Below are 27,115 nucleotides of genomic sequence, written 5' to 3' on the forward strand. Positions count from 1 at the left end.
TATTTTGTGCCAAACGCGGGGAGTTAGAGTCAAGTCAGCTGCCTCCTTGTAAAGACTGTCTCTTTATGCACACTCTTCGGGCAAACTACCAGGCAGCTATATGGAGACGATGTCTTGAAGGCCAACCATCAATTCCTAATCCAACACTTTATGGATGGACAACAGATGGCGATGGAAATCTCACCATTGAGTGGATGCGCATATCACCAGCTCCCGAATCAGTATTGAACTTACTGTCTTGTTCATCTTCTCGCTCTTTTACCTTACCAGGTTGTACATGCCTAAGTAACAACCTGGCCTGTACTGAGATGTGCACTCTAAAAAACTGTAGCAACAAAAAATCAAAGCATGTTGAGAGAGAAGTAGAGCTGGGAGACTCTGAGGATGATGATGAGGATGTAGAGGAGGAAAAAAGATTTTTGACTCAAAGTGGTTCTTTTGTTATAACAGAAATTACCCCCCACACACACACACACACACACACATTTGTGTTTTACTACCTATAAGCTGGGACTCTGGTAAGGTTATCATACAAAAAACAACTCTACTATAATAGTTCTACAAAAGAAATACAACAAAGTTTTGCCCCCTTTACTTGTACCGATTAGTAAAAAATCTGGCTTTGGCCCATGGACTAATAATAATTCTAGTGCTAAGCCACCAGAACTAAACATGACTTTATATATATATATATAGAGAGAGAAATAGAGAGAGAGAGAGAGAGAGAGAGAGAGAGAGAGTAAGATGCCAAATTGATGCCTTATATGTGTATAGTGGGGATGCATTATCTTATCTCCACACTGAACCCCACTTCTGGACAAAATGGAAAATGGAACCCCACTTCTGGACAGGCTAAGTGCCAAAGCCAGTTCATCCCTGAGGACCATATATATATATATATATATATATATATATATATATATATATAAAGAGAGAGAGAGAGAGAGAGAAGGGGAAATTCAGTTGCTTAGACACCTGGCAGCCGCAGGGGTGACATTTCTTCTTGCAGCATCCTGAGGCAAGAGAAGAAATGTCCGCTAAATTGGCACTTTGGGCGTCCATGTGCTATGTACATGTGCACCCAAATAACAATTGAATCGTGACAATTGTTTGGGCGTCTAAACAGCCCCATCTAGACGGGATTTTTAGGCAGCCATAACAATTGAATTCCACCCTACTATGTCAAGATATGTTAATGGTCATCATTATCAACATGCCTCAAAATATACGCTCCTAAGTGGCTTATTTGGAAATGCTGCCTATTCACAGCAGTAGCATAACCAGAGCTTGTGCTCCATTCCTGTGTATGTTCCTACTGTACATACTGTAACTTTCAGTTACATGCAACCAATCAAATACACATAACTTTAAACACATAACATGTTTTAATATAAAACAAAGGATATTTTTTGGTTGGAAGTTGCACTTACAGTATGTCCAAACCTAAATCAGGCCCTAAAGGTGCAATTTCAAATGCTAAACCAAATACTAACACTAACAGTGATGCAAACTATTGAAATCAGTAACACATACAGTGGCACCTTCAGGCATGTGATGTCCCAAACGTAACATACTGTATGCCTAATTGTGCACAACCCTTTGAAATTATATACTGATGTCCGTTTATGCACCTCTATCTACCTTTATCACCTGTCAGAGATGATGCATTCGCAGATGTGGTTTCACTCGCTATGCAATTGTGAAAATCTGCTAATGATTCAGACCCCTTCTTGTGCATAGAGACTCCCAATGCCAGCATCACACATCCACCACTTATGTATAAAAGGGGAAACATCAAACGCACATCAGTCGACCTTTGAACATCTGAGTAAGTTTAGGCTGGCTCAGACAAAGCAGCTCTCTTAGGATGCGGAGGGCTCTCCGGCTGCGAGTGAGTTTGCAGTGATGGACTTTGGCACACCTGCATTTTTCTAGCCACCACCCCCATTACCGCCCCCAAACAGTCACTGCCTGTCACTCATTTTGCGAATGAATCCTCTGTATGTGCACTATTACTAATCTATTGCTGCGAGTGCGCACTGCAGCTTTGGAGTATGCACAATGGCTAAGAATCTCTCCACTGCATACAGCATCAACATTGCATACAACTCTTAATCAGGCTCCCTAGTTGAAAAGTCTTCCCTTCTGATGACTACAATATAAAGAATCCTTGCATCCAGTAGTGTAACTACAGGGAGGCTAGACTGGCAAATGTCCAGGGGCCCACAAGGTGAAAGGGTTGCATCGAGCTCTGGCATCTGATCTCAGGAGTCTAAATAGGCCCGAAGCCACGGCCTGAATTTCCGGACTCCCGGATCATCATCTGCCACAACCACACTGATGCAACTGCCTGCTGGGCTCGCCTGACTTCCCACTGTCTGCTGCTTACCTGAGGAGGCTCTTCTGTTGTTGGGGTCTACCTTTGGAGGTTGGTGTCCTTGTGGGTACCCCCACGGCTATCTTTTGGTGTGTCTGTACCCTGGGACTGCATCTGCTCCTTCCTTGTCTACCAGTTCCCTGTTTGGCTCCATTGGTACCTATACCTACACAGCTGCAGCTACACATGTGGACCGAAGGGTTTATAGAAATCTAATAGGAGGACCACCTTGAGAGTTTGCATGGGCCCCCAAGCCTCAAGTTATGCCACTGCTTGCATATCAATATTTGTGCAGTTTAGTGTAGATCTCCAACAGTCAATCATGATGAGGCGAAGTGTGTACAAAGGCAGATGACCATCTGGTTTTAGCGGTAACTGACAACTAATGTAATTAAGTTTTTCTTTCAGGAGAGTTTCAAATTAGACCTCATTTCAAATGTCATTGTATTGCTATGAAAAATACATTTAGAATATATTTGTTCAACAAGAACATCCCTTTCAAGGTTTCTTTTACTAAGATTTTTTTTAAATAAATATTAGCTAGTTAAATTTGCTCCTATAAAATCTTCACTACATTCCTTAAAAACATATTCTGTGTATTAGTCTGTAGAATTATCCACATAAAATGCTTCACATTTCTGTACTAGACATATTTATATGGGAAAATTGAGAGGAAAGTCAATATTTCATCTCAACTTGTATCATAAAACACCCAGACCTACAACATAGTTTTATTTTATACTTTTCAGAAAGGATATTCTTTTGTATGCTGATTCATATTTCATACATTAAATATGTCTACAGACTACATACGTCGCCACCGCCAGGTGCTGCAAAGTGAACGTAAGCGTGAAGTGATTCTAAAAACCCTTCATAAATATGGAGATTTAATCTGTCATATGGAAATCATAACTTTGAAGAAATTCTGAAATACATGTTTTATTGCAAGCTTTAAGATTTTCAAATCCAAGGGCAGGAAATGATGTGCTCTGAATGATGTGATTCTGTTTGGGGCAAGATAGTTACATATTTCTTTTCTCAGAAGAGCGATATTGTCATATATTTATATTTTACTGTATTACTATAGTTTCTTTATAAAATGCCATTTTAACTACTTATATATTTAGAATGTACTGTACAAATGCAATATATACAGTATATATATATATATATATATATATATATATATATATATATATATCACACAGTAATGGTGGTATATAGTGCGGCACCCTCAAAAATAGTACTTAGGAAAATGTCATACAGTAAATTTTCTCTTGTTTTTTTGTTCAGACAATCTAACACTCCTTGTCTTATAGGGCGGCAGCTTATCGCCAAGATGCCGGTTGTTTCCACCCACCTCAAATAACTTCTGTAAAAAAGGGTGAGAATAGCACCCTCTGTGGTAGTATGTTAAGATTTTGAATAATGAAGATGTACCATATATGGTGGTACGGAACCACTTGTCAAAAGCAGTTATTGCTTAATCCTAAAGACAAAGCACCTGCACAGCATCCACTGACATGTCATACTTCATAGTAATCTCCCAGCATTTAACATCAATCATATGGAGGAGAGAGATCAGGCACAGTCATGTATTACAGTTTTAAACACTTTTAATGTAAGACAAATGGTATATACAAATGCCAGTATATCAAAATATAATTTAAAAAGCATATCTGTAGACTATCTTGGTCCCAAAAGAGAATGAATAGATGACCCGACGATCAACTCTTGGGGCTGGTTTTTTGCAGACAACAACCCCTCTAGCTGCTGAGTAGCCTCCAATGTGTCCCAGGAAATCTGGTATGGGTACCAGATTTCGTAGGACACATTGGAAGGTACTCAGCAGCTAGAGGGGTTGTTTGATCGTCTGGTCATCTGACCATTATTGACTCATTTGTGAATTCAGGGTGATATGGATAGACTACTACAGTTCTGTTTTATGACCGCAAGTATCCATGTTAAATCTCTCTTCGCGTCCATACGGTTTACAAATCATCATATTTATAAGGTCACTGTGACAAAGTTAGGATAACACAAGTCCTATTCAGTTCCAATAAGGTTTGTTGCCATAGTAGTGGATAAAAGTTTAACACATCTAAAGATATACCCCTGATGAAGTCTCATCAAGAGACGAAACGTGTTGGTTAGTTCTTGCAAGCGCGATCCCCATTCTTCACAACAGAAAGTGAGGAGATCATTCTCTGTCATTTAACATATCTCAGTATTCTGGAGTCACTGCCACCCTATTCAAATGAATGTCTTTATGGGTAGCTAAACACAAGTTAGGAGAATTCAGGTCATGCAATCTTGAAAGTTCACTATTGTAAATCATCTTATTGAATAGCAGCATCACTAGTTGCTACTGGCTATAAAATGGCTCTGACTTAGAGGCTCATCCCAGCTATTCCCAGAGTCTATCTCTCATCAGAGAATCTTACAACTGGCCAGTTTTATGGATGTACACACTAGTGCTAGACATGAGAAGAAATGTCCCCTCCCAACAGCTAACGCCAATTGTCTCTGTCTCGCCACAGAAAGCCATGGAACACACACAATTTACATAATGATCATGGTATTTATACAGCTTGCCAATCCACCTCATGTTATTGCTTACACTGCTGTTATGAAACCATAGCTGGACACCTGCAGAGTGCCACATTAACATTGTGATAACTTTGTATATAACATTCAAAGAAGTATTCACCATTCACTAAAGCTAATCTGCACCATTTGTGTAGCCCTAACAGCTGCATTTTAAATCATTGTGTTGGCTAAAACAATCCCCAAGTCAGCATAATACAGGGACAGCAATAACATATTCCTTTATAATATTCTCTCTGCTTCATCTATTCTTCTATGTAAAGATGTCATCCACTCTTTTCAGTTGTGCCACCCTAAGACTTCGCATAACCTGTCTGGCTGTCCTCAATGTGTGCAGGGCAGTAGAGGGTCTGGCCGGGCCCAGGTAATTTTCAGGAGGTGTGGCCTAACCACAGGAGGTGTGGACCTGCCCCTTTAGAAAAAAAATTTAGAAAAAAAAATAATACTTTAAGCACCTCCCTGGCCACAGTGCAGTCCAGCACACAGCAGCGTATGCTGGGCTGAGAAGAAGAGCTGCGGCTGCTGCTGCCAGGTAAGTGTGTGTGTGTGTGTGTGTGTGTGTGTGTGTGTGTGTGTGAAGGGGGGGATGCTGGGCCCCTCTATCAGGCCCCAGCCCAGGTAAATAGTACCTACTCCGTTCCCTCTCTGCACCACTGAATGTGTGTCAGCCATGTATGTGTTTCCTAAGGCAGGTAAATTTATTTTTATTCCCTTGGCCCATGGCACAGCTCTGCTTTCTGCATTTCATTCATTTTCAGAGGAAATATATATTATATTCCCTAGTAACAAAACAGTGTATTAACCATTCAGTCTGATACCTGTTTATATAAAGTCATGGCTGAAAAGCAGCAGAAAGATAAATCAATGTATTTTGTAAAAGTATCAGGAGTGTTTGCACACACCAATCAATTTATGGAGTTCTGCTTTAAATTGCAGTATTAAATTAATACTGTTTGTCAACTAAATTATTATAGTTACCCAGTAAATGATGATGCTCACCATTGTGCTATTATTCAGAGCAATACAGCAAGAGCAGCATCTACACCCAGAAATCCATTTACAAGTTATGTAGTAGTTAGCAGTAGCACGTTTACTATTTAAATCTTTATTGATACATTTACAATTACAGGTAGAATCAAAGCAGGAGATGCTGGATCCCAATCAGACACTGAAACTGTAATGAACTCAGCACAGCAGTTGCACATAAACCTTAGAGCTATAGCCGATTTCCTTGTAACATAAACAGAAAATCTGTGTTTAAGTCCAACCACGTAAAGGGTCAAGCTGAGTATTTTCGATGGTTTTGCTCCATTATTCTGCCCAAAATGACTATTACAGCATTTAACAACTCTGTGTCTTTTTTCCAAGATAGGAGATGGTGGCCTCTTAAAAGACTATAAAATGAATTTGTCCGAGTTTAATTGTGACTTTCAATAAAAATTGGAAAAGCAGTAAAATGGGAGAAGCTCACTTTATAACCAGCTTCTCTCAGAACAGCATCATAAATAAAGTTCCAGAGGTTTCATTGCAGTTCATTGTGCCTTGTGGAAAAAACATTGAACAATAAAGGTGACCGATGTGGCAGGGAAGTCATTTTAATTTTAAACTGTCGGCCATGTTGGTGATTAAATGCCTTGGAGGTCTCCTGGGATGATGCTTTGCAAGGTCCTAGCCACTGTCCACAACCGACAGTAGACATTTTCAGCCAGCAATGTCAAAAGCTGAAGGAAATATTTCATGTAAAACAAAAGATGTGAGAGGAAACAGACAGGACAAACGGAGTATCAAAATATTAATGATATCGTGCTACAGTAGTTCCTTAGGGAAGATAGGATGAAAAAAAAGTCCTGTTTTTAAACATTAAATAACTCCAGCTGGGTTCATGCTTCTTAGAATGGGATGGACTAACCACAAAAATGTGTTTTTTGGAGGTTTGCAACAACCCCCAAATTCATAAAAGTGGTTCCCAGAAATTCCTGTGGGGGAGAGATGTGCTGCTATGGACTAAGTTCTGGAACTTTCCAGTGCTTGTTCCCAGTGGCAATGGCTATGCGATCTGCAGATGCAGAGACATAGCAAAAGTCCCCGCAGAGCCCATCGAGGCTTGGGGGTGCCGGCGCTGACGCACCCCTCAACCTATAGCACACGGCAGCCACGAGTGGCGCCCAATTCAACAAGTGTTGAATGCAGAATCTCCCATCTCCTGTCTGTGTATGAGGTAACATTGTGTGTAGCCAGGGGGAGTACAGCTGCAGCGCACTGGGAACCCCTCTGACTTCTGCTTGTAAGCGCCCCTGTGGGGGAAAGATTCCAAATGGTAAGCGTAATTACAGTCCACGGTCTGGGGCACACTAGGGACAGGAGAGATGCGGGGAGCCGGCGGGAGGGTATGAGACACAAATGCATTTGTTCTTGTCTGGCAAAAGCATCTGTTCTGTGGCCACACATGAGAGAGGCCAGTTCGGACAGAAATTGGATATTTGGTGCTCATACAGACTGGGTCTCATGGCGGCTTGTTAGTATGTTAAGCAGCAGAAGACATCAATCCTCTATATATCTTGAGTATCTGTTGACTGGATCTTATGTGCACACCAGCATTTCATCCAAGCTTATCACGTTGTGAGACTGAGATGCAATGAATAGACACTTTCTATAGTAAAGCAATTATATATATTACATAAATAGATGGAATTGCCTAGTGAAGCTTTTGGGCTTCATTGTGCAAAGATCCCACTGACACCCTAACCCCCCTCCCAGCTCATTCTGTCAGCCTTGCATGTGCAGTATATAAACCCAGAAATCCTTGCTTCCCAATGTGCAGCTATCATCGGAACAGCTTTCCCTTGCATAATGAGTCATACGTAAGTCATTAACAATGTTAGTATCCATGAAATAAGGGGCAGGATGTATTTCACTAAAAATACAATACATGATACATCCCTACCTTAAGGGTAAATTTTCTAAGGTCTCAGTTTAGTTGAGATGACCAACACAGCTGCATTTTCAGTCTTGGAAATTTGCCAAACACCTAACACTGGGGTGTTAGATCAAATAGAAGTAAAAAAACATAGGTGAACAGGCATATATGTTCAAATACATCATTGGCCAAACTTTGGTGGATTTCACATAGACAAGAATGAAACTCGGAAATTTAGCAACAATCATTTCTGCAGACACACTTAGGAATAGTGTAAACTTGGATCAAACTGCAGTTTTCATGTAAACCTCCTCCTGAGCAGCGTGTTTAGAAAATCTTGTGGTTGACCTCAATTCATATTGGGGCTTACCACAAACTGACGGTTCCTACATATAGACTTCTATGGGGAATTTTCCAAATAGAAGCGTATGGGCTCTGCTTGATTGACAGCCCAACAATGCTAAGCCAATCAGTAGAGTGCTACTATGTGGCGCTCCCTGATTGGCTGGAGGGTCTCCAAGTGGCAGTTGTCATGTGGAGGCCCAACATTCGAGAAATAAGATCTATGTGGTAACATAGATCTCCTAAGTCCACTGAAGAGGGATTTTAATATTTTATTTTTAACCCCTGGGATGCCTGCATGGATCGTAGAGGACACAGGAAATAGGTGAGTATTTTGTATTTGTTTGTATTTTTTGTTTTTTTACAGCTACCCTGGGATTCTACTTGAGAAGAAGATGGATAGGGCTATGGGTGACTGAGGTAAGTATTTATGAGTGTGTGTGTGTGTGTGTGTGTGTGTGTGCGTGTGTGTTTGTATGTAAGTGTGAGTATGTGTGCAAGGTTAATTTATTAAAGCTCTACTTTGGACGGTGTATGTGTACTGTCTTTATTGTAATATTTGTTTTGCAGGTTGGGCAACAGGTACCAGTGGGCCCTTTAATGCCCTGCATACCGGTACTTGTACAAGTACCAGCCTGCAGGGGATGCATGCTGGGACCTGTAGTTCCAATAGTAAAACTCAATATTAATTCCTACTTTTACACTCAATTGCTATGAATTCACCACCCACAGTCCACGGGTGGCGGGCATAGCTCTGGGCTACAGCCCTGGCCCTTAGGTGCCCTGGAGTGGGGGCCTTTATTGGGGGGTCCCGTTCCCTCAGGGATCTCTGGCCAGGGCTGACTAGTTGGGAGTGGGGGCAGCACAATGTTATGGCTGCAGGGACCAGTATAAATATGTTTCCCAGCTGTGGCATTACCTCCTTGGCTAGTGGAGCCTGGTGCTGGTTTTAAAAAACCTCTATGTCCTTTTACCCCCATATCTTTGGAACCAGGACCAGTCCAAGAGCCCAGTGTTGGTTCTTAAAATACAGGGGGACCTCAGCCAATTTTCCCCCAGTATTTTTAGAACAAGGATCAGCTCAAAGAATGTGGGCTGGTTATGCTTGGGAGGCATGGGGACCCCACACAGGTTTTTTTTTTAGAGTTTTTTACTCAATATTTTTTACATTATTACACAGCAAAACCTGCCCGGTTTTTACTTATCCATATAGGCTTCATGTTTGGGAGTGTTCAGTTGCTGGAAAACTCAGCAGCCAAACACGATTCCAGCAAACACGTGAGCTAAGTAAATTGCTGAATTTTTTTAAACAAAAATACACACATATATGATTTTTACCACCCAAATTTGAACTTGGGCAAACATGCGAGAAACGTTAGTCTTAGTAAATTCATACCTCACAACATTGGGAGAAGAGCAAGAGGGACACTATGGCGCAGCTTCAACACAACCGTCCGGAAAGGGTGTGTGGCCTATAGGAAGGAGCGTGGCCATGTTCCCGTTTTTCATCACTATGGGGGCACGGCCAGCGCTCTATAAGCTGCTGGCATGCCGCCTGTCCCTCTGTCTCTAGTGAATAGACGCTGCACGGTGTCTATTCACCACTGCTCTGACAAGAGCCTCCCAACTGCCCCCCCCCCCCCCCCCCCACTGCGGGACACTTCAGCCCATGGGTTGGACAGCAGGACAGTCCCCCCAAAAACAGGACTGTCCCGCGAATATCGGGAGATATGGCAAATTTACCCCTTAGTATTTACCTAAGAGAACAAGACAACAAAAACAGTAAACAAAAATAGCACATACCTTATACCTTTTTTTGTCACCGTAATGCCAGCTCTACTTTTACTGTTGCTTCCCTTTGCCAAGGGAAAACACTTACAGCAGTGGTTTTCAACCACTGTGCCGAGGCACACTGGTGTGCCACCAGCAGCTTTCAGATGTGCCGCCAGAGATGCGCTGTCCGTCATCATGCAGGTGAACTTTTGTAACGCAGCGTAACACAACGCCTTCCTGCTCACCTGCCGCTAGCCTGGCCACCCGCCCGCTGCCAGCCGCCAGCAAGGTGCTGCTCCATGCTACACCTCACTGCTTACGGCTGCATTAACTCCTGCCAGCTGCCGCCGAGGGAGGGAGAGGCAAAAGAAAAAGTGATTTAGAAACCTACTTACAGGTATGGTCCAATGTATTTGTATTCATTTACAGTAAAAGCTGTGATGAAGAGTATGCGGAATTAATGTGGGGGCCCATTTGTGTAATTACTGTGGGGGGCCCAAGTGTAATTACTGTGGGGGGATATGTGTAATTACTGTGTGTGGGGGGCAATGTGTGTAATTGCTGTGGGCGGACAATATGTGAAATTACTGTGGGGGGATAGTATGTGTAATTACTGTGGGGGGACAATATGTGCAATTAATGCGGGGGGACAATATGTGTAATTTCTGTGGGGGGACAATATGTGAAATTACTGTGTGTTTTAATACCCCATGTGGGCCAAAGTGTGTGGTTGTTTTTGGTGGGGGGGGGGGTTGTTTGTGGGGTACTGATGGTGTGCCTTGGCAATTTTAGAATTTTGTTCGGCGTGCCACGAATTAAAAAAGGTTGAAAATGACTGATTTACAGCAATCAGGGAAAGTTTTAAACTGTGTTTTCTCCCTCTCCAGCTTTTGGCAGCAAGTTGAGTGCTGGAATTGTCAATCATTCTGTCAAACTCAGAGAGCCTGAGCATATTTTAAATAACCCAATCTGTAAATGGCATCTTAAGTTTAGGAAATAGACATTAAATTAGAAGCCAGATGAAAACACAATTTTATAACAAAAAGATAGGAAAGTGGTTTTGAGTTTAATATCCCAATCCTATTGCTTATCCCATGTTCTTAGAGATAACCTTATCAAGCGTTTGATTTTTTTTTTACAAACACACCAGATAAAGGGGGTCATTCCGAGTTGTTCGCTCGTTGCCGATTTTCGCTATGCTGCGATTTGTTGCAAACTGCGCATGCGCAAGGCACGCAGGGCACATGCACTTAGTTATTTAACAAAATACTTAGTAGATTTGCTGAGGATTCTGCGGTGCTTTTCAGTCGCACTGCTGATCGGTAAATGATTGACAGGAAAGGGGCGTTTCTGGGAGGTAACTGAGCATTTTCCGGGAGTGTGCTAAAAAACGCAGGCATGTCAAGGAAAAATGCGGGAGTGTCTGGAGAAACGGGGAGTGGCTGGCCGAACGCAGGGCGTGTTTGTGACGTCAAACCAGGAACTAAATGAACTGAGCTGATCGCAATCTGTGAGTAGGTCTGGAGCTACTCAGATACTGCAAAGAATTATTTAGTAGCAGTTCTGCTAATCTTTCGTTCGCTATTCTGCTAAGTTAAGATACACTTCCAGAGGGCGGCGGCCTAGCGTGTGCAATGCTGCTAAAAGCAGCTAGCGAGCGAACAACTCGGAATGAGGGCCATAGAGCCTTATTCAGCTGCAATCGCGCTGCAAGTGCATTCTCTCAGTGTTTGTCCCAGTAGGCAGCGCATGAAAGGGGCTACCCTTGTTTTGCGGTGTCAGCGATGCGATTGCAATTGAATTGCGATCACATCGCTGGTGGCCATTAGCATGGTGGGCGGCCCACAACATGCAATCGGAAGCAGTTGCAGTTTTGCTAATTTACCAACACTGCAACTGAAGCTGAATAGGGTGCTTAGTAACCGAAATATTCCAAAAAAGGAAGGGGTTGTGACAGATAAAACAGCTATCTTGTTTAATGGTTGCTATGCCAATTGTCATTTTTGCTCAAAATGTGCATCTTATTTGCATAATTAGGACACAAAGAAGCAACACAATAACATTGCTAATGTACAATGATCAATGGGGTAATTTGCTCATCTGTGTGCAACTGAGTTTGAATCTGTGTAAAAAGGAGTCCGATGCAAGCAGTTTGAGCTTTTGGTCATGCCTGGTTCCATTGTGCCTCACCTGTGACTTTGGGTCTGATTCATGCTTGTAAGTAATACAAAAAAAAAATGCAAGTAACTTTGTGGCTGGAACAAACCATGTTGCCATGCATAGGCAGATCCAGGGAGTGGGGGCACTCGGGCCCGTGCCCCCCCCCCCCTGTCATTTCTGACTTTGTCAAAAGGAGAACAGCAGCAGCACTACTGCTATTTCCGTCAGTCAGATTTGATAAAAGAGCCGGCAGGAACTAGGACCCGCCGCTGCTCTAACAGCAAGTCCGTGTGGTAACCAATGGGGATGCTGGAGCTGCATCTCCAGGCTCCCCCTGCTCACACTGCAACCTACCTCCCCCACTGCCAGCCAGCCAGAGTCCAGCCCAGGTGCGGGGTTCATATGCCAGCATCGAGTAAGACTGTTACTTATGACGGCGCAGAAGGCTTCATTAGCCCTCACCGCACCGCACAGTTTCCCAGCGCTTCCTCCTCCACTTCCTTTACCACCATGCTAGGTGCAGTCAAACTCCCGGCGGCCTGTGTGATTGTGACAGGGCTGTCCTGCAGATGTCTTATGCTGCTTGTTGGAGATCCAGCTGGCCGCTTCTGCTAATCAAAGATGGGCCGTTCGTGTCCTGCAGTCTGAGTCTCACTGCAGTGCCCAAAACAAGGTATGCTGCACCTGCCACCACCAACTAAAAACTATAATAATTATATTGTGCTGGGGTGCCTTCCCGGCCCCCATAACTAATGGAACAGGTTACCAACGTTTCAAGGCCCCATCAGCCTTTTCATCAGGGTGAAACATTGGCAATAAACCTGGAAGCGCTCCTACAGCCATTCATTACCTGATGGCGTATTCTGTGAGGCCACGCCCCCTGTGATACCACTCCTCTTTCCTGGGTTCACGTGCGCCTTAGGTGCATGTAAATATAACTATTACCGTTCCCCTATCATGGTGCCCTCCCTTTCATTTTCTTCTGTATCCGCCCCTGTTGCCATGCAATGGGAGCAAATACATTTAAATTATTTCTGTGCAGGGTAAATACTGCATGTAGCACACAAATATAAAGGTACACACTAGACGATACACAGGACGATGTGCCTGATTCCAACACATTGGCCCTCATTCTGAGTTGATCGCAGCAAGTTTGTTAGCAATTGGGCAAAACCATGTGCACTGCAGGGGGGGCAGATATAACATTTGCAGAGAGAGCTAGATTTGGGTGGGTTATTTTGTTTCTGTGCAGGGTAAATACTGGCTGCTTTATTTTTACACTGCGATTTAGATTTCAGTTTGAATACACCCCACCCAAATCTAACTCTCTCTGCACATGTTATATCTGCCTCCCCCCCCCCCCCCCCCTGTAGTGCACATAGTTTTTCCCAACTGCTAACAAAATTGCTGCTGCGATCAACTCAGAATTAGGCCCTTTGTTCATTATATTGTATAGTGTGTTTTCACTATGTTGCTGACGCCCCCGCCCTTCATCATCGACATTGCCCGTCGGCAATGCCCCCACCCTGCAGTCGATCTAACATACTGTGAGCAGCTTTTTGCTGCATCTGCAATGCTAATAAGACACAATGGGGGTCATTTCCGAATTGATCGCTCGCTAGCAGTTTTTAGCAGCCATGCAAACGCTATGCCGCCTCCCACTGGGAGTGTATTTTAGCTTAGCAGAAGTGAGAACGCTTGTGCAGCCAAGCTCTGCAAAAACAGTTTGTGCAGTTTCTGAGTAGCTCTGAACCTACTCAGCACTTGCGACCACTTCAGGCTATCGTGTCCGGATTTGACGTCATACACCCGCCCAGCGAACGCCCAGCCACGCCTGCGTTTTTGCAAACACTCCCAGAAAACGGTCAGTTGACACCCAGAAATGCCCTCTTCCAGTCAATCTTCTTGCGGCCGTCAGTGCAACTGAAAACTTCGCTACAACCTGTGCACAACCACAAAGGGCTTTATAACCGTACGTCGCTCGTGTGCATTGCGGTGCATACGCATGCGCAGAAATGCCAATTTTTAGTCTGATTGCTGCGCTGCGAACAACGGCAGCGAGCAATCAATACGGAATGACCCCCAATATGTGAAGAAAAATACACTACTACTGTCAGAGTGTCTCATTGGCACCAGACATCTTGTGCTGTATGACTTATGGTCACCCAGTAAGTGAGGACATATCTGTATGTGCTTTCTTGTTGCATTGCAATTTTTGGAGCTGCAGCATGTAGTATATTACATATATTGCATCAGACCCTTTAAAATGCACCCTGTCCCTAATTTATGAAAGGAAAAAGAGGTACAGAGCTAAAAATACCCTATCAATGCCCCAGCAAGGAACAATAATGGCATATTAATGTTAATTAAAATATTTAAATGGAAAAATAATATTGGGCCCATACAGGGCTTAAAGTGGTCCTGTAAAGGTGGTGGAACTCATTTAACCCACCACCTACCCCCCCCCCCCCCCATCCACATTAAGCGGAACCAGGGCAAGTGCTAGTGTATCCGGCACCCCCCTGCAACTATTAATCATTTCCCTACTTACCATACTTTATTGATCTCACAGAAATGCAACGTGGTCACATAATAGTACCCCAACTTAAAATGACACCACACAGTAAGTAACACAATCTTATTCACATTACACCACATGCAGTGCCCCTGATTCATATTAGTAATGCCCCTTATTCAAGTTATGTCACTCAGTAGTGCCCTTTATTCACACTGTACTACACAATGGTACCCTCTATACATGTTAATCCACACACAGGGGCACTTTAAGAGAGGAAGAGGCCCATGTGCAGCCTCCTCCATTTGGGCCCCCTCCTCTTTGCTGGCAGCGCTGAAAGTCTGAGCACTAGAGGGTTCAGACTACTGCGCAAGCCCATATCTCCTGGAAAATGTTGCGGCTGTCATTTTCACAGTGATTTCTCTAATGCGCATGTGCAAAACTCCATGAAAAAATGTCCACTGTGCCATTTTAACAGTGATTTAACAGCTCTGCTGATGTCGGCTGTGCTGGAAAATGAAGCCGATGTGACCTGAGGAGGGGATGAATGCTGTCCAACAGACACAGCGTGTGTGAGTACCAGAAGGGATGTGCTGTAAATGGAGGAGGACCATGGAGCCACCAGGACATGAGGAAGGGGGGTGTGGCTGCAGCTCAAAAGTAATACTAGCACCGCCTGCATCATCTATTGATGTAGGCGATGGGGCAGGTTTTTTGAATTACTGTGCAGGACAATGGAGGAGGTGGAACTTAGTTCCCCCTACTGCTACAGGTGGTAGAACTCAGTTCCACCTCGTTCCCCCCAACTTTAACCCCTGGGCACATATTTAAAGAGGAAATAAAAACAACACGCAATTAGCAAGATTATTTTGTTTTTGAAAAGAAGGACTGCACTCCTAAATTGCTAGTGAGCAGTGCAAGTGGTGTGGCACTGCTCGACACAAGTAGAAGCTCTCCACTCTTAGCTAATCGGACCAGCACTGACCTGACAGTCCTTCCGTACTACTGTATATCACCAAATGCACACAAAAAAAGAGTAAAAGACACAAAACTAACACCCCTTTCAGATCTCCAATGCCGAATCCCTCCCAGGAACTGGAAACGGGTCCTTCACAGGTGGGATCTGGCATTGAAGCCTCTGTGCTGACTTTCCGACACGACAATATGCCGGGTCGGTTGCCATAGCGGTGGGGGGGTGGAGCAGGCAGAGGGGGCAGGGTGGAGGCGGCACTGGGAGATGAGCTCATCTCCGCACTGCCTCTCCCTATGTAGTAAACGGGACCCAGGTCGCATCGACCCGGGAATCCGTTTATGCTGCCACTGACCCGGTATTCAACCCGGGAATAACCCTTCTTATTACCCGGGTTGAATTACTCAGTCAGGTGACCCGGGAATTCTCATGGGGCCCTTTCACATCGCACACTGACCCGTGTCGACTCGGCAATATGTCGGGTGGATACCGGGTTATTTTTGCATTGTGAAAGGGGTATAAAGTAATTTCTCTACTGCTTAGAAACTCTGAACTTCCCTTTCCTGTATATTGGAATGCTTTAAAATGTTCAGTACCAGCTATTGCTGCTGTGTACAAGTGCACAGCCAAAAAGACTTCATATACAGGCATAATGACAGCCTAAATCCTGATGGTGCCCAATACATTTGGACAGGTTTTGCGTTCCACAAGCCATCCTTTGAAATAATGGCATGGATGTTATTATTCATTAAGAATAACACATGTTGGAGACAATTCACTACAAAGGCCGTGCCTGCTTCATAAGTATTCTCTCAGCCGGGCAAACAATGTTGAAAATCCATGCACATCAAAACCAATTTAAGTGCCTCTGCAAGTAAACTGTAGCATACAGTGCTCATTTCCATAAAAACTCAGAGATTAAACATTGCAAATTCCCTGCAGTCAACTTTTATGTTTATTCTGTAGGTACTAGAGAACCTTTATCAAACCGGTGCAAAGGATAGATCTTAATACAGTGATGAACAGCATGATACACTTCAGGAACTGGATGAGCAGCCCTTTCATCTTCAAAAAGGCTGCATATATCACCCTTAATCTAAATAATAAGTATATATATATATATGTATATATATATATGTATAGTATATACTCGTATATATGGAAAAAATCTCTTCTGTCATGCAATACCATCAAGGAAGCGTCTGATTGGCTCCAAATTTATTCTGTAGCAGGACAACGACCCCAAACATACAGCCAGTGCCATTATGTACTATCTTCAGCATAATAAAGAACAAGGAGTCCTGGAAATGATGATATGGCCCCCACAGAGCCCTGATCTCAGCATCATTGTGTCTGTCTGGGATTACATGAAGAGACAGAAGGGTTTGAGCAAGCCTACATCCGCAGAAGATCTGTGGTTAGTTCTCCAAGATGTTTGGAACAACCCCTCTGCCAAGTTCCTTCAAAAACTCTGTGCAAGCGTACCTGAAAGAATTAAATTTTTCATGAAAAGGTGGACATGAGTATTTTTGATGTTTTCAGTGTAATTATCTCCTTAACCTTACCAGGAACCCCAATTAATGCACTGTCTCCAGTTGCATGGCTCGCGTTGCTCACCATGCTGTGGGCAAGGTTACTATTCCCAATCATAGTCCGCATGGATGGTAAGGTATTAAAAAGTAAAAAAATCATAAAAATGTTTAAAAACTCATGTCGACCTTTTCATGTGTCAACCATTGTCATGTTGACCTTTTGATATGTCGACCTGTCCCAGGTCAACCTTTTCACGGTGTCAACATTTTTCCCATGTTGCCGTTGTCCACGTCGACCAATAGTGGTCAACCCATTAACTGTCGATCTAAGTACTGTCGACCTACCATTCGGATACCATTTTTCTCGAGGACCTAATTTGCGTGATATGTTGGTTAGGTCTGACATTACAGACCATAAATGTAACACTACTTCTACACACTTTCTATCTTCTAAAAAGATGGGCTGCTTCATATGTACTGTACCTGTGTAACATACTAATTTCTTATCATTGGCTGCAATTGTTTTCATCCACGTTTGGGAAAATATTTTTACATTATAATTTATTAATAGAAAGAGACACCAGTCTGTAATAATTAGTGTTGCATTTAAAACCTGCAGTTCTTCTCCATAATAAACATTTTCAAATATTCACATAAAAAACTATATTGCAACATTGTAATAGGCTCAATATAGGCCCAAGCGTTCAGGGTCGGACTGGCCCACAGGGGTACCAGTGAAACCACTGGTAGGTCCCACTGCCTGAGGGCCCACTCCTTCCTCTAGGGATCAGGTTCCAGACTGTGCACTTGTGTTATACATGGTAGATATGTTGCATTACACTGCACTTGACTATTGTGTATTTCAAGCCTCTGTGGAGGCTGGCCACACCCCCTTTGTAGGCTGGCCACACCCCTAAGTATGGGCCCCTATCACTGCATTCCCCCGGTGGGCCCCTCATGCCCCAGTCCGACACTGTATACATGGTAGATATGTTGTATTACACTGCACTAAACTATTGTGTATTTCAAGCCTCTGTGGATACTGGCCACACACCCTTTGTAGGCTGGCAACACCCTTAAGTATGGGCCCCTATAACTGCATTCCCCCGGTGGGCCCTTCATGCCCCAGTCCGACACTGCAAGCGTTTCCAATGAAGAAAAAGCGTAGCAGATCCTTTGCCTCCAAATAGGTTGGAGATTAAAGGGATAGCTGTAATCTATACGGTTACTTTGTTTATTTAAAAGAAAAGCTTGTCTTTAAATAATTTCTTTTTACAAATATTTCCAAAAAGGAACGCATGGATTTCACATCCCAACATGTAATAGTGCAATAATGTTATTTTTTTATTGCACTCACAAATGTAACACTATCATATTGACAGGGATTTGGTCAGCATACCGGCAGTTGGGATGCCAGCAGTTGGATTACCTATGCTGGAATCCTGACACTGGTCAGAAGACCGACGCCAGGATCTGAACATGGATAACAATGCCAATGCCAGAATCCCTTCTGCCAGCATCCCAATTGTAAATATACCAGGGTTTAGGCTGCAGGGAGGGAAGGTTAGGGTTAGGCACCTCCAGGGAGAGTTAAGGTTAGGCTGCAGAGGGGGGCGGGGGGTGTAGGGTCAGGCTGCAGAAAGAAAGGATCAGGGTTAGGGGGTAGGGGGTTAGGGATAGAACACTTACCTAGCAGGTGTTGGGATCTTGTTCATCATGACACCGCTGTCAGTATTCTGAATGCCAGCATACCAAGCGCCGGGATCCCGATACCATCCCTATGTACAGATGTAGCCACGCTCAGCTTTGCCAATGAGCGTCTGATTCGTGCCACAGCTGGAGATGTTAGTATCCAGATTTTTCTTATTGGCTATCCAAAGCATGTGACAGTTGCGTAGCCAATAAGATGCCATATTGAGATCCAAGTACATCCAGGTAAATCTGAACCCGCACATCTCTACTAAACTCTATGCCTCTTCAGTGGGTGGCATAGAATGTAAAGTAAGGATTTGGTATTCCCAAATGCATTGCCATGTCCTTAGATGCTTAGTCATGCCACTGACATCAACACCCAGTACAGATCCCAACGCTCCCCTGCCTACTAGACAACTTCAAGTGACCACAATGAGGGACTGATTCAGAGATGTATGCAAATGCATCACAGTTACAAATGTGTATGCCGCAGCTGTGTGAGAACATGCAAATGTCACTGTCACTGTGGCTTTGAAAATTCCAGAGGCTGCTTACAAAGATGCATCATCCGTCACAGGACAGTTGATTATGAAAGTTCTGAGTATGGTCCAGAAGCACAGCTGCAGGAAGTAAGACACTGGAACCATTGCAGCTCTGTATGGGACTGAAGTCACAGATTGAGACCCACCCAACAAAAAAACATTTTACACCACTCCACCTTTACCTCCCAAAATAACCCTCAGATGGTCAATCCTTCTGTGAACTAATCCTCTCTACAACCCCTACTGAAAGATTATTGCAGCACATGCTCATGCAAATAATAGATCAACTGCGAAAAAAAATTGAATTTGAATACAACTGCGAATCTGGCCCTGAGAAAGTGTAAAACTTATTTACATTTTTTTAAGAATCAAAAGCAATACAAATGCAATATATAAGTTAATAACAGTACGTGAATCAGCAAGTAAATACACAAATAAATAAGATAGTAAAAAGGCAAAAATCACAGGTTTGAGAAACTATCTAAGCAGAATTAAATGTAAGCAATTAATTAGGAACCTAAGCATACAGTGACAGAGACAGTGGCAAAAAATAATGCTACATATATAAAAAAAAATATTAATGAGAAACAGTAGATATGGAGTAGAAAGGAAAGGATGAGCTATAGAGACTGATTTTTTTCTAATGGAAGACAAAAAATACTTGTGTAGAGCGGACAGATGACATAGGAAAGCTCATATTAAATCTGACTACAGTAAAAGGTCTGAAAAGCCCTGCAATGGGCCAATTTGAAGGGAGAAGCTTTTATAAATGAACCATAGTCCATAGTTTGTCCATAGTCCAAATTCTGTTAAGAAGCTGTTGTCAAGAAAGGGATCCCGAGTGGGCGGTAACCAAACACTAAACTTTTGACGAGATGCTGTAAAGATATCTGACCCCGGTCCAAAGTTTTTGTCATACATGCAACACTTTCATGATAAAACCAACAACAGTGTTCTACTGAGAATTGTAGGAATAAGCAGCCAAGGACCTTATCATAAAACAATTAGGATAACTTCATTTCAAATTTCAAAATGTTTTTGTTTTTTGGGGAACCACATAAAGAAGAGGTGGTTTTCTTATATGAAAGCTGCCACTAATAGGTCACTTGAATGGCATTTAGTAACTCTGGTCACTTGGACTGGTTCTGGGTTCACCGCCATCCATGAAAACCATACCTACTGTATAAGCAACATTTTGGCAATATTCTAATAATTGCCCCATCCATTTAGCTAACAGATAAAGAGGGAGATGCACTAAAGGGGGGGTAGTCAAAGAGCGATCGCTGCTTAAAATCTAAGCAATCTGACTAGATTGCTTAGATTTTAAGTCTGATCGAGCCGTGTGTACCCCCTACAGCGATAGCGATGCGCAGGCCCGCGCAACGTTATCACTGGTGCTAGATTGGCCTGCCGTGCAGGCCAATCTAGCGGGTCGCTCATTTCACCCGCTGGGTGAAATGAGCGGCCCCCCTGTCTCCCCCCGCATGCTCGGCACACATCGTGCTGTGCTGAGCGGAGGGAGAGATGTGTGCTGAGCGGTTCGCTCAGCACACATCTCTCCCGCATCGGCCAGTGCAGAGAGATAAAGCACCAGCCAATCAGCTCCCAACTGACATGGTACAGGTTGTCTTTGAAAATGACAGTTAAGAGCTGATTGGTTTGGTACTTTTTCTCTCTCCACTGTATCACTATCCAAGGCTTAGTACACCTGCCCCAGGATTTTTAATGACAGAGCTGTAAGCTACTGTCAGTGAGAATATATTTGAGGCAGCCGGGGATTTATTATCTGCTTTAGATATGAAAGAGAATTATAATACCTTTAACAAGAAATCAACTTCATTAAAAGGGGAAAATGCTTGCAAATTGAAATATTTACAAATGAAGTGAAAACCACAGAGCAGCATAGTAACGTTACAGCTTCTTGAGCAATTACCAATGTGCTTATCATTCAAAACAAGCAAAATATCAAGGGTCCAATTTACTAAATATCAGCAACGAACGCTCATAATTACATGAAGAGGTAAGTAGCAATCCATAACAAGTTTAAAAACATAATAAACATGATTTCGATGTAATAGGAGAATACTATCAAAGTGAGTAATTTTTACCCTTATTAATCATCTGTTCAGCATATTTTTAATATTCTGTTATAGTAGATGCATTCAGTCATGGGGAAAATGTATTATACCCACACATACATTATTGTTGTTCTATTATTATTATTTATGCTATTCTCTTTTAGCTCTGTTGTAAAATGATTAATAATCTCATCAGAAGTCTCTAAAGCAGAGGTTCTCAAACTCGGTCCTCGGGACCCCACACAGTGCATGTTTTGCAGGTAACCCAGCAGGTGCACAGGTGTATTAATTGCTCACTGACACATTTTAAAAGGTCCACAGGTGGAGCTAATTATTTCACTTGCGATTCTGTGAGGAGACCTGCAAAACATGCACTGTGTGGGCCCCCGAGGACCGAGTTTGAGAACCTCTGCTCTAAAGCATCATTTACATGAGAAAGGTCAGTTGTTGGTGTTAAGATCAAGAAAATAAAAACTCTAAGCGGCTGATTCTAAGTCAGAAGCAGCTGCATCCGTGTGTGTATCTCTCATTGCTGTTGCACCTGCAACTTTACGTTAAATGCTAGTAGAAGCCCTTCGCTGGTGTACAGTATATCCATACATCTCAATGTACAAGAATTGAGAGGATAACTTTGTGTGTCTTTAGGCATAATATTGCTTGGTCCATGCGCTGCAACACATGTATTTTTGCACACCTATTTGTAGGGGTGTGGCCAATCCCTGTGATTAGGCCACTCCCCCTACATTACCCAGGCCCAGCACAGCTCGCTACAGCCCTGAGTATTCTAGGTGCCTTAGTGGGGAATAAGGAACCTTAGAAGGGTTAAAATCCCTTCAGGGGCCAATAAGACTGTACTACTGCTCGCACTGTAGATAGGCCATTGTTTCCTATTTAAGTATGAGGTATTTTCATGTTTTTTCCATTAACATGCCAATGTTCTGCAAAGAAATATATTCTTAAATACTCTAAAAATATGGGGTTCCAGGTCACTTGGGCATGGTGGTAGATGAAAAACAATGGTGGTTTTTTGAACAGAATAGGTGATAAACAGCACACTTCTGTTATCCAATTCCACACGACAGCCCCCACAATGAATCCCTAGCAGAGCACCACTGCTTAGCCTAGGTCAGTGATTCATCTCTCCAGCCCTCACAGCTCACCTTTATTACATTCCTAATCCCCCCCCCCCCCCCGTGGGAACGCCCTGCCAGAAGAGTTACAATAGTCTCAGATTGGTGGGGTATTTGCAATATCCAGCCTCTACTACTAACTGTCATTTCTTAGGTGGCACACCGCTGGGGCCGACTCCTGGCTATCTGGTGTAGATCACCATTGGACAATAGGGAGTAAACAGAAGGGACAATAGCACTTAATTCACTCAACCTTTGAGTGTCCCTTGTAGTTTAACTAAAGATCGCTTCTGTTACACAATAGTCTGGTCTACCAAATGTCGGACTGGAGCATGTAGGGCCCACCGGGGGAATGCAGTGATAGGGGCCCATGTTTAGGGGTGTGGCAAGTCTCTAGAGGGGGTGTGCCCAGCCACCACATTGGTTTGCCTAACCGTTTTGCAAGAGTTGGTCCCCTAGATAAGTATATACAGTTAATACTGTAGTGCATGCAAGATAATATACTAGATTAGTAACAGCACAGTCTGGAACCTGATCCCTAGAGGAGGGGGTGCGTCCCCAGGCAGTAGGGCCCACCAGTGGTTTCCCCTGTACCCCTGTGGGCCAGTCCAACCCTGTCTGTGGGCCAGTCCAACCCTGGGTCTACCTGACCTGATATCCTAATTATGGTTTCCACAGATCAAGAATGCACATTGGCTTCTATCGTCATGGCATAAGTAAACAATAGGAAGCTTTTAACCCACATACAGTGTAACAGATAGAATAACACTATCTCATATATTACTAATATTAATGCTGATTCAAAGTTACAGTATGGGGGTGAGCAGGGGCATGCTATGGGGAATGAATGAACAAACACACATACTGAATGTAGATAATACAGTATATATGAGTACATGGGTATAAAAATACATATTCAAAAGGTTTTGCTGACATGGGAAATGGGGCATGACTATACTAATTGTCACAGTCTTATCATTTCCTCGAATACTTTTTGTCAGTAACCTATACAACATATTAGTACAACTTACCTTAAAAACTTATTTAGATCCCCATGCTTCATATATTCAAACACCATGATAAGCGGGTCTCCATCACCACACACACCATAGAACTTAACAATGTGGTCATGCTGTAGGTTTGTAAGAAGTTCGGCTTCCCTTTGGAAGTCTTTGCGGGCAGCCAGAGTTGGGTCTTTCAAGGCCTTAAAGATAATAAAGTAGGCACATTAGTCAACAATAAAAATCATAGCTACAATTTAATAGGTAGAAATATTAAATTTATTTACAGGTCAAACACAAATCAAAGTAAAAATTAGCAGGCGCCATTTTCCTGGTGATTTCTGTAGTACACATGCAAAGACCTCCAGAAACATGTGCCATGTTCCCGGTGATATCTGTGGCACTGATGGAGAGGTAAGTATTGTGAATGGGTGCATGAAGTGCAATGTTGATTTTCTGTGTATGTGAGACATGTTGAATTTGTATGTGGGCTCACTAAGTAGGACTAAAGGCGGGCTTTTGAGGTTTGGGTGTAGATAGGGTGATTTGGGGGCAGGATTGGGTGGTGTTTGTATAGTCTAGCATAAACATTATTTCAGTAGGTGTATAGGCACCTATAGCACATTCTAACGCTGCTCATACAACTACAGCTATTCCACAAAAATGATTGAGACATACAGTATGTTTGTCCATGCATGATGGTATGGACACCCAGTACTTGAAAACAATTGTACATGTGCATAAGATATCAGTAGGAAACTAGCAATTTTCTGCTCTTGCTGTATAAAACAAACAAAATCGATATTGTTTTGTGAGTGTATACATCATTTAAGGAAAATATTTTTTGTGACAGGATCTTCCAACCTAAAATTATAGATCTACAGTATGAGCATGGGAACCTTAAGGGGGCAATTTAATTGCAGGTTATTTTCACTTTCGTGAAAAGTGGTTATCAGCCAATACAATTGCAGGGTAAGTTAACATGCGATAATTCTCCATAGGATTTAACACTTTTTTTGTTCACCAAATCCCTGTTTTAAGATAAAAACGTCAGTACTTGGCTCGGAAGCAATGGGGCACCCTGCCTAATGATTAATTAGCCATGACTTGTTATTTTTGGGATGAAAATGTGCAAAATGCAAGAACATGGGTTAACTGATGTGGGACAGGTATATGGGGAACTGTGTGAATGGGACAGGTGTTTTTAAGATTGCAGGTGGGTGTTAGAGGTGTGCTTTGAAGGTTTTTTTTTTAAAGTGGCTTAAAATTACACAAATATATACTTACAGGCATTTTTATGCACCCCTAATTTAAGTAGAGCATTTATTTTTCAGAAAAACACTTGCTACAGTATCCATCACTTTTTCACTAATATTAATTTGCCTTTTTTGGAGGTACAGGCAGATTTTTCCATTTTCACCTATACTTAACACGTGAAAAACCAGCTAGAATTATTGGGTGAAAGACTTAACACCCATTTTCTAATTGGATTGTACGATTAGTTGACACCCCGATAACAGATGATAAGTAAAATTAACGGGGCGACATGTGCAATACAAGCTACACAAGCTAATAAGCAAAGTTCACTAAGAATATACAATGGGAACTAAAGATAATAATGCATCTTGATAAACATAGTTTCTCAGTTTTCTCCTTTAAATAATAACCCTAAATTGCAATTAGATGGTTTGCAAACAATGATTTTATTTTCATAAGAATATAACATTTCCTAATTTTCCCTGAAGCACACCAGTGTAGTAATACGTTTTACAACAAATCAAAACACTCTAACCCACTTGATATACCTCAGCTACAATATCCAGAGTATAGCCAGATTAAGATCACATGGGGCCCCAGGTAACATACTTGTTCAGGGCCCTATCTATGTGAGTGTGTGTACAAATATACTATACTGTACTAGTTTAACGGACCCAGTCTCCATCCTGCCCCCTATGCTATGCTTCTCTTCCCATCCATCGCGATGCCATCATATGTTTGCCATCATTGTTGAGAAAGCTTTGAGCCATCAGTGGTAGTAGACTATGCTGTGCCATACCATCAATGGTTTTAACCACAAAAGGTCCATGCATGCGCAGAAGAGATGCGCACCCATCACTGCACACTGGGGGTAATTCCAAGTTGATCGCAGCAGGAATTTTGTTAGCAGTTGGGCAAAACCATGTGCACTGCAGGAGAGGCAGATATAACATGTGTAGAGAGAGTTAGATTTGGGTGGGTTATTTTGTTTCTGTGCAGGGTAAATACTGGCTGCTTTATTTTTACACTGCAATTTAGATTGCAGATTGAACACACTACACCCAAATCTAACTCTCTCTCAGCACATGTTATATCTGCCCCCCCTGCAGTGCACATGGTTTTGCCCAACTGCTAACAAAATTCCTGCTGCGATCAACTTGGAAGTACCCCCACTGTTTGAACCAGGGATAGGGCTGGGCTGCTGACTGACAGCAGAGCTCAGCCCTTCAAGTAAGCGAGGCAGGACATCCATTCCGGCTTTCAAGTAAGCGAGGCAGGCCTTCCATCCCAGCTGGCCCACTGACTGCTTTATACGAGCCAGGAGTGGGGCTGGTCTGCTCAGTGGCACCAAGAGGGGGATGGAGCAGGTACTTTTTACCCAGGCCCATTGGAGGGGCCCAGAGGGGATCCAGGTCCTGCTGCCATCCCCCTTCCCCATTGCTGACAGCTGCACATTGGGTGGAGAGAGAGGAATGACTGCTGCTGCTGCTGACTGCAGCTGCACATAAATTATATATTTTCATATTTTGAGCGGAGCAATCTGGCCATGCCTCTCCTTTTTCGGTCACACCCCCTTTCATTACCAGGGCATGGCAAAGCTGTCAGCGCCCCTGGGTCTGCTGAGTGACTGCTGAGCTCAGCCTGTGAAGTCAATGAGAAGGGCAACCCATCCGAGCACTAATTGTGCTGCCTAACAGTGTAGTAGCCCTGTGCAGTACAGGGCCATCTCTTCCATTGGGCTCAATGGACAACTGTCCAAGGGCTCCAGGATTGTAATGGCCCATGGCTGATAAATCCCCCCCCCGCGCACGCTTGGATAACTGTTGCCGATTGCACCCCTAAAAAAACCTGCTACATTGAGGCTATGCTGATAGCACCAAAGGCCCCTCACGTAAATCATAGCCCCTTGCAGATAGTACCCAACCCACCAACCACATACATCAGCTGCCACCAATAGCACCACTGCCCTCCCCATGTACATCACAGATGCCTGCTGATAGCACAGTGGGGGGCCACACACATCACAACTGCCACTGATAGTACCCAGCCCCCTCCTCAACCCCTGAAATCAAGACCGAAATACAACCACCGGCAGGTGAGCAGGCTCCTCTCCTCCCTCACACAGTCCTCGGCAGCCAACCCTGGGATCTCCAAGTGTCACTACAGGAACCAGCTTACCTTTCGAATGCTGATCCCATACAATGCTTCCACTGTGTGTGCAT

At 43.2% G+C, this 27,115-nt stretch overlaps 1 protein-coding gene across 4 annotated transcripts in view; it reads right to left on the bottom strand.

Moving 5' to 3' along the window:
* NTRK3 (neurotrophic receptor tyrosine kinase 3) overlaps window positions 1-27,115 on the bottom strand; it is a 787,704-nt gene that overhangs the window by 103,193 nt on the left and 657,396 nt on the right. For all 4 annotated transcript variants that reach the window (XM_063925760.1, XM_063925757.1, XM_063925758.1 and 1 more), the window contains one exon: window positions 23,667-23,839. In XM_063925760.1, coding sequence (XP_063781830.1) covers window positions 23,667-23,839 — 173 coding nt within the window. The remainder of the gene's footprint in view (window positions 1-23,666; window positions 23,840-27,115) is intronic.

The sequence above is a fragment of the Pseudophryne corroboree genome, chromosome 6 (genome assembly GCF_028390025.1).
Source record: "Pseudophryne corroboree isolate aPseCor3 chromosome 6, aPseCor3.hap2, whole genome shotgun sequence".
In the NCBI taxonomy this organism is placed as follows: domain Eukaryota; kingdom Metazoa; phylum Chordata; class Amphibia; order Anura; family Myobatrachidae; genus Pseudophryne; species Pseudophryne corroboree.